Genomic DNA, 9,355 nt, shown 5'->3' with positions numbered 1-9,355 from the left:
ACATGTAACGGAACTTAAAGCGGATTAATTAAGTTCTCCAAACCGCTTACGAAAAGGAAAACATTCTCCCGGCATTTACATTTAACAGGGCCTGGTTTTGTTGGCTTTGATCCGGGCGAGATAATGTGACGGTGAAGGGTGGTGGAAGGCTTTTTTTGTGCTTCATATATTTACTAGTCTCTACAGTTTGCCTAACGATGGAGACGAAAACTTAAACTAGGATGGGCCCGTACAGTGATCTGGCGCTTGCATGAAGTTTTTGATAAGACCTAGAGCGTTTTGCTTTATGTACCGCTGGGGAAGTGGTTTAGTGCTAAAGTTAATAGCACTATCGTTAAAGTTCTTTTCGAGTCAATTTCTCGTGCGATTGCCTTTGCGGTTGTCCGGGCTGGACTTTGCAGGATTGATTTTATGGCTTTTACGATAGGCTTCGGTTTGAAATTGAAGCAGTATTTAGGTGAAATATGTTTAAGTGCATCATTGACCATGAAATGAAGTAAATTCTTCGAATTGCAAATCTGGATATCGTTCGAAAGGCTAGGGAGTCAGCTCTAATGCTTGTCTTTCAATGTTGCATCATTGCAAAGGTTGGCAGTTACCTGGTCGCTGAAGGTTCTAAGATTATAGGGACGAATAGAAGAAGAACAGTAACATTTAGAACAGAACAATGTAGCAGAGAGAACATTAACGTTGACCGGATTGATTTTTAGGATATCTTCTAAGTTGTAGTCAATATACCTGAATTAGGGATTTTTGGAAACATGGCAACATAATCGCCTCTTCTTGAGAATATGGAAGGCATCATATCCATCAAATCCTTCAAAGTTTTCTCGCAGATGTAAACAAAATACGTCGAAAGATATCTGATCGTCTAAGAGATACTAAGGTGCTTCAGATATGGGTTAAATGGGTTAAGAATGGGTTGCTCTGAAAGCAAGAGAGAAAGATTATGAAAAGTGAGGAGATGAAGAAAATAATTGATGCGTATGCGTCGGTCAGAAATAAACTAAACTTTTACCTTTTACCTGAACTTTACCTGAGCTTACTGTTGTTGGAGCATTATTACGAGGATTCTACAGCCTGAGGTCTTACTGAGGTACGCCAGATTTGCAAGACCTGTTAGATCGCATAGAAATCGGTTGAAATACATTTACAAATACAAATTATGAATTGGTTTTAATTTTAACTTTAAAAAAAGGCCGAAATAATTAATCGAATGACGAGGGTTCTCGACCGTGAGGGTTTTAAAGGACTTCATCAGCAGCTGAAGATCTTGAAGCTTAGGTTGTAGTCCCAAATAAGCAAGTAAGTAATTATTTACAAAGCGAGTTAATGCTTTCGGCGACGATTAAGTTGATCGTGTGAAAAGACCATGATCTACTATAACGTTACGCCGGAGAGAGGACAGAAGAAAGAGTGAACATCGTCCTACATGTTTATTCCCAAGATACAAGGGGGCGCCGATTATCTAGGTACCGTTTATCCGGCTGTCCCATTATCCGTACAGCTCGGAAATGACAGTCCCGAGCGACGATTGACATATGATATACAAAACCGATGATGGCAACAAATAAAAGTCTACCCATTACAAACTAAACACTAATATTTATCAATAAAAAGATTTGTGCCTATTATCCGTGATATTCGCTTATCCGACAAGGGCTGAGTCCCGATGAGCACGGATAACCGACGCTCCACTGTATGTTCAAAAAACTTTTTAAAATTAACAAAAAAGTATTATTCAAGCTAGAAAATAACCAGATTTAACAAACAATTTGTTCTGGGAAATGTGAGTAACTCTTGTTTTTTTAGTGTTCTAGCCAACAATGTCAACAGTAACATTTGAAATGATAAATCTCCCTTTTTTCTCCGCTACGTAGGAGCGCCAACATTCCATCTTTGCCAGGTGTTCGCACAATGCGAAGTAAGGCATGCTTTATAAACGCACATCCTTTGACACAGCGAGCCGATTATCCGGATGTCAACCGAACCAACCTTTGTACGAAAAGAACTGTGAAACAATAAAGGCGTTGGTGAAATCAGAAAACCTAAAATACCAGTGTGAGCTTATATCGACATTTTTTGGTCCTTCAACCCTGATAAAATAAGCAAACGGAATGGCAGAAGCGCGTAAAATCAAGTCGCTGAAACTTCAGCTGAATGCGGTAAAACAATCAATAGATGCAATAGTTGATTTTGCCGAAAAAGCAGCTAAAAACCATGTGGAGGTTACCACGCGCCGGGATAACCTACAAAAGCTGTACTCTCGATTTATCAGTCTGCAGGACGAGCTTATATCACTAGATGATGACCATGAAGAACAACATTTTGCGTTTCGTTTAACAGTGGAAGAGGCTTATTATAAAGCAGATGGCATATTGTCGAGCGCCCGCGACATCGAGGAGAAAAAGGTAAGCCTAACCTCAAAAGTGAAGCTGCCGGACATAAAACTGCCCACGTTTAATGGAAATTCCAAAGATTGGATGAATTTCCACTCGATATTTTTATCCATGATCAACGATGCTCCGCAATACAATGGTACGCAAAAATTGTACTATTTACGTACATCATTGTCCGGCCCAGCACTACAACTCATTCAAAGTATTCCAATCTGCGAAGAAAACTATAACGTGGCGTGGCAACTGCTGACAAAACATTATAACGATCCAAAGAAAATTAAGCAGTTACACGTGGATGCGCTGTTCGACAATGCTGCGTTAAAGAAGGAGTCGGCTAGTGACCTTAGAAGCATGGTCGAAAACTTCGAGGCCAACGTAAATGCATTAAAGCAGTTAGGTGAACCAACCTCTCAATGGGACACGCTGCTCATCCACATGCTGAGTCATCAGCTTGATGCCACTACGTTGCGTAGCTGGAAGGAGTACGCTGCGGAAAAGGATGTGGAAACTTTCACTGATCTGGTTGCGTACATCTACAGACATGTTAGTGTGTTGGAAGATTTAACACCTACAACAGTGGTAAAACCAACCAAACACCGTGCCCTAACCACACAAACGATCAACAGCAAGGGTTGTGTTTTCTGTTGCCAGCAACATCCTCTTTACATGTGTGATGAATTTTTCAAGCTGTCGTTACAGGACAAAGAGAAGTTCGTGAATGAGCACAGACTTTGTCTTAACTGCATGCGTCCTGGACACCGAGCGCGCGAATGTAAATCATCTAGCACATGCAAGAAATGCCGTAAACGCCACCATACTCTGCTATGTCCGTCCTTGCTACAAGTAACTGATTCACCATCCCTGAGACAACACAACGATACTCCGACCACGTCAACTATGTCGTCGATCGTCGAGCCGATCTCTTGTGCGTCGTCCGGGCAACGTAAGACTACATTGCTGGCCACTGCCGCGGTAATTATCGTTGACGACGACGGCAAAGAATACATCGCACGAGCGCTGCTAGATTCAGGGAGTGATACCTGTTTCATTACTGAAAACCTAGCCCAGCAACTCAAATCTCGTAAGGAGAAAAACAATCTTAAAATCTCCGGCATTAGTTCCACCACTACCACAACAAAGTACAGCATACGAGCGACACTTCGCTCACGGATCGGGCGATACTTCGCCGACCTGCAATTTTACGTGTTACCGAAGATCACGGAAAACATTCCTTCTTCGTCGATTGACACATCCGGATGGAATCTGCCGAGCAACATCTTTCTAGCTGATCCTCATTTTGATCGCAGTGATCGAATTGACGTACTGATCGGAGCAGAAATCTTCTTTGAAATAATGAAGCCTCCTGGACGTATTCATCTCGGAAATGATCGACCAACTCTTGTCAATTCAGAATTTGGATGGATATTCACGGGGCCAGTCGTAAGTACGCTCATGTCATCTTTTAAGTCTATTGTAGTTCACCACGTGACGACGAGTGTCAACGAAGTCCATAAACTTATGGAACAATTCTGGACAGTAGAAGAAGATGACAGCGCCAGCGTAATCTCGAGCGAGCAAGCAGCATGTGAAGAACACTTTCGTAACACGTTTTCTCGCACTTCTTCCGGGCGATACGTCGTAAGGCTGCCGGTAAAGTCGCATATTCTTGACAAGCTTGTCGATAATCGCAACACGGCAGTGCGTCGGTTTCATTCATTACAAAATCGTCTCAACACAAATGAGGATCTGCGTAAGGGGTACAGTTCGTTTATCAATGAGTACAACAGACTGGGCCACATGGAACGTATTTCAGAGAACGAATATTTTGATAAAACACAACATCATTATTATCTACCACATCACGCTGTGACACGAGTAGATTCTGCTACGACAAAGCTACGTGTTGTTTTCGACGCGTCCTGTAAGACGCCTAGTGGAGTATCGTTAAACGATGCGTTGATGGTAGGGCCCACTATACAGGATGACATTAGAGCTATTATTATGCGTGCTCGAAAGCATCCCATCATGATCATTGCGGATATTAAGATGATGTACCGTCAAATCCTCGTCGATAATCGTGACACATCACTTCAGCTTATCGTATGGAAGTCGTCAACTTCAGATTCTCTTCAAACATATAAACTTTGTACTGTAACATACGGCACAGCTAGTGCTCCGTATCTTGCAACTCGAGTACTCTCGCAACTCGCCGAAGATGAAGGCGATGATTATCCAGATGCAGCCCAAGTACTGAAAAGGGATTTCTATGTTGATGATTTGGTAACCGGTTCATCTACTGTAGCAGAGGCAACCGAAATCATACAACAACTATCCAAACTCGTTGAAAGAGGTGGCTTCACCTTACGAAAATGGGCTACAAATAATGAAGAGGTACGTCAGAGCATCTCCAACGACAACTTGGCAGACGAAGAATCATTCTGTTTCGACCGAGATCAAGTCATCAAAACACTTGGCTTGCGCTGGCATCCCTTGAACGATACCATGACCTATAGCATTGAATCTCAGAATGAGGTGCAGCCTATAACTAAACGTTCTGCTCTTTCTACAATTGCTCGTCTGTTTGATCCCATAGGTCTCGTGGGACCAGTAGTAGTCAAGGCAAAGATCTTTATGCAGTCACTCTGGACACTTAAGGCAAGTGATGGTTCCTGTTGGGAATGGGATACAGAACTACCGCAGCAGTACAAACAGCAATGGTTAGCCCTCCAACAAGAATTACCTCAACTAAATTCCGTAAAAATCGATCGATGTGTATTACTTCAAGATCCCACTAGCGTCCAATTACACATCTTTGCAGACGCATCTCAAGTTGCGTATGGTACGTGTGCTTATCTTAGATCAACGGACAAGAAAGGTAACATCAAGGTAGCATTGATTGCTGCTAGATCACGAGTGGCGCCTCTGAAGTCGCTGAGTATCCCGAGATTAGAGCTATGCAGTGCCCTCTTAGCCAGCGAATTGAGGACTTCTGTTCAGAAAGCCATGCAACTTGATGCTGAATGTTACTGTTGGCTCGACAGTACCGTGGCTCTTCATTGGATTCAAGCATCTCCATCCAAATGGAACGCTTTTGTGGGCAACCGTGTAACAAAAATACAACAGGCAACTAGCGGTTGTATATGGAGTCACGTCAGCGGTACAGACAACCCAGCTGATCATATATCCCGCGGACTCACTCCCACGGAGCTGATCAGTTGTGACTTATGGTGGCACGGTCCTCCATGGTTACAGCTAGAACAAGATGGGTGGCCGCGATCACAACTGTCGTCAGAACTGCCACCAGAGGTATCCATCGAATCTCGCGTAATAATTCTTTCGGCTCCCGCTGCCCAGTGCGGTGATGTCGAGCAAATAGAGTTTATGAACAACCTGATCGCCAAAATGTCAGATTATCAGAAACTCTTACGAGTGTTGGCTTACTGTATCCGGTATATACATAATCTACGCTCTCCAGCCGTCCAGCCTTCAGTTTTAATTCTTCGCGCAGATGAAATATTGCATGCGGAATCGCTGATCCTGCAAGTCGTGCAGAAGGAAGTCTTTGAAAAAGAATGGAACCAGCTTAACCAGAAACTTCCGGTGTCAACAAAATCTCGACTGAAGTGGTTTCATCCATTCTTGTCATCTGACAAGCTCATACGCATTGGTGGACGTCTATCTCGATCGAATCAACCATATGACGCTAAACATCAGATCTTACTGACTGCATCTCATCCACTATCAGTGTTGTTAGTGAGACATCTTCATCAAAAGCATTTGCATGCAGCGCCGCAGCTATTGGTGACGATACTTCGTCAACGGTACTGGCTCATCGGGGCCAGATCCCTAGCCAAACGCATATGCCATGAGTGTGTAACCTGTTGCCGTGCTCGTCCTCGCCTTCTAGAACAATTTATGGCTGAACTTCCGCGTACACGCATTACTCCCAGCCGACCCTTTTCGATCGTCGGTGTAGACTACTGGGGTCCTATCAGTATGACTCCGATTCATCGTCGTGCAGCACTAGGCAAAGCATTTGTAGCCGTATTCATCTGCTTTGCAACTAAGGCGGTGCACTTAGAGCTTGTTTTGGACCTTACAACAGCAAAGTTCATCCAGGCATTTCGTCGATTCGTCGCTCGACGGGGATTGTGTAATGAGGTTTACAGCGACAATGGGCGAAACTTCATCGGAGCATCGAGAGAGTTGCGTGAGTTAACGCTCGTCGCCACAACCCTTCCACCGGATGTACCCTTTCCTATGATATCTACCTGAAGAATAGGCTACAGATACATAAACATCCGTTCAGGTGCAAGACATGAACATCATCCAGACATCAACAGCCTAAAATGTCCTTCACATCCAGCCAGCATACTGTTGTAAAACAATTCACCAACTATCGCCATGCACCTTTACCTGGTCATCTGTATCCTGGCTATTCAGATACATGCATCCCTAGACCCGTATTGGAATTCCCTGATAAACCGTCTAACATCAGGTACTCCAAGCCACCATCAAGCAAGCAGCGAAACAACGAATCATTAACCCTTCCATCCTGCTTCCTCATATTGTGAAATAGAAATAGTTTATTATATTTAAGGACGAAATTTAGAAATACATTCACTCTCAGTTCAGCTCTTAAACAACAACGTTACTCTGTCCGAGGAATCCGAATCCAACCCCAACCCCCGTGTTTGTTAACTGGCGCCCGAATAGGGACCCGGATACTGCATTTCGTGGACATCTCTCCCGAAGGAAGCCTAGGACCCGTAGTAGGACAACACCAAAAAGGATCATCCGAAGCATCAAGCAGCCTCGCAGGACGGAGCATGAGCATCATCGTATTATTTTCGATGTTACTGTGAGTCATTATAATTTTAAGAAGTGATAATAGGGAATTACTGTCCATCTAGATCAAGGAAAGTGACGAAAGTGAAAATTCAATCAAGAAAACGTGTTAATTGAACGTTTTGAGTGTTTATGGTGGATTATAATTTTGATAGAAAACAGAAAAGACAAGAAGTATACACAAGAAACAGAATGGTTACCGAAAGTACAAGTGCCACGATGACGTACGAAGAGTATATCCAAGTGGGTAAAGTCCCAGATTACGTTAGGGAGTTACCTACATTTGAAGGGAAAGCTGGTGACTTAATGAAATGGATAATGGAAGTAGAGCATGTACTACAAATGTACGCTAGACTCCCAAGGGATTCTACAGCTTACCATGTAATAGAGGGAACCATACGAAGAAAGATCAAAGGTGAAGCATCAGATGTTTTAAATACTAATTGTGTTACCGGAGGTTGGTCACAAATAAAATCAATCCTACTTCTTTATTATAAGGATAAACGGGAATTGAAAACGCTTGATCATGAACTAAGTGGGATCAGCAAAAAACCAAGTGAAAGTTTGAGCAGTTACTTTAGTAGAGTGAACGATCTACAGAACTCGATCATCACTCAAGTACAAACTGACCCGAAATATGCCGTAAATGCGGAAGCTCATACATCCTACTTCAGAGAAAAGGCTTTGGATTGTTTCATAAGAGGTCTGGATAATCCTCTTTGTTTTTTGCTTAAGAATAACAATCCCCCTAATTTGAATGCAGCATATAATTATTGCCTAGAATATTGTAACATGAATATGAGATCAACGCCATTTAAATCTGAACCTCGAACTAATTATGTTCCTAAACCACGAGATCTTTACGTAACACCTCCTAGAGGGACTAGTTATCATACCGCACACCATCAAGGACCACTTCCGCCCAGAAACTTTTCGTACCAATGGCCAAATCCCCCACAAAGAAATAATTACCGATCAGGTCAACATAGCCAAACAAGAAATTATTTTTCTGGAAGAAATCCAGCTGAGCAAGCTAAGATTAATCATCCAGTGCCTATGGAAGTTGATCATAAGAGAGCTAGACCTTCCTCGGCACAGTATAGGCAAACATATTCGGTAGATGCTCCACCGGATTATGTGGCAGGAGCACCGCCGTTAAACGAAACAGAAACTGGAAGGAACTTTAGCTCATATAACGAACCATCCAATCCAATATACGAAGGAGAAACTCATTTTAGATTGGGCCGCAAAATAGTGAAACCATTTCACCCATATATCTTTTTGCGGACAACACAGGGAGAATATCCATTTTTGATAGATAGTGGGTCAAACATTAACCTAATATCGCCGAAACTTGCTTATGCTTACAAGAATTCTAAGCCATATGAATATTCCACTCTTAGCATAAAAAGTGCTACAGGCAAATTCAACGCTACTTCGGCCATAGACATTGCATTTTTTTACCCTAAATCTAACATAAAGTTTCAATTCATTGTGCATGAATTTCATTCATTCTTCTTTGGTATCGTAGGTACATCTATTTTAAAAACACTTGAAGCTCAATTATGCTTCAAGAATAATGTTCTTACAATAATCTCAGACAATGGAATGCCGTTTACAATACCTTTACATGTATATCAGGCTGTTAAAGAAAATCATCTTATTGATTTTCGGGTAGATCATCTAGACCCGTCACAAAAGGGTATGTTAACGGAAGTATTGAACAAAAATAATAATGTTTTTCATAAACCAAACCTTGCCCTGACATGCACCACCAACGTAGAGTGTATAATAAATACCTCAGACGATATACCTGTGCATCAGAAAGTGTACCCTTACCCTGCAGCATATACAGCCGAGGTAAATGAACAAATCAAAACCCTCCTAGAGACAGGTATAATTAGACCATCCAGATCAGCTTGGACTTCTCCAGTCTGGATAGTACCAAAAAAAAACGATGCATCAGGTCAAAAAAAGTTTAGGATGGTAATCGATTATAGGAAATTGAACGAGAAAACAATTAGCGACAGGTACCCAATGCCCGAAATAACGTACGTATTAGATCAATTGAAGGGACAACAATATTTTTCATCTCTAGATCTTGCTTC

The 9,355-nt window shown here is 42.3% G+C and overlaps 1 protein-coding gene across 1 annotated transcript; it reads left to right on the top strand.

Moving 5' to 3' along the window:
* The first annotated feature begins 2,117 nt into the window (after positions 1-2,117).
* On the top strand, positions 2,118-4,653 carry LOC125765617 (uncharacterized). The gene is made up of 2 exons (XM_049430950.1): positions 2,118-3,839; positions 4,567-4,653. The coding sequence occupies exons 1-2, from the start codon at positions 2,118-2,120 to the stop codon at positions 4,651-4,653; spliced, it is 1,809 nt and encodes a 602-aa protein (XP_049286907.1).
* Positions 4,654-9,355: the final 4,702 nt, after the last annotated feature.

The sequence above is a fragment of the Anopheles funestus genome, chromosome 2RL, assembly GCF_943734845.2.
Source record: "Anopheles funestus chromosome 2RL, idAnoFuneDA-416_04, whole genome shotgun sequence".
NCBI classification, from domain to species: Eukaryota; Metazoa; Arthropoda; class Insecta; order Diptera; family Culicidae; genus Anopheles; species Anopheles funestus.
Note: the sequence above shows the minus strand (reverse complement) of the source record. Positions and strands in the feature narration are given on the sequence as shown.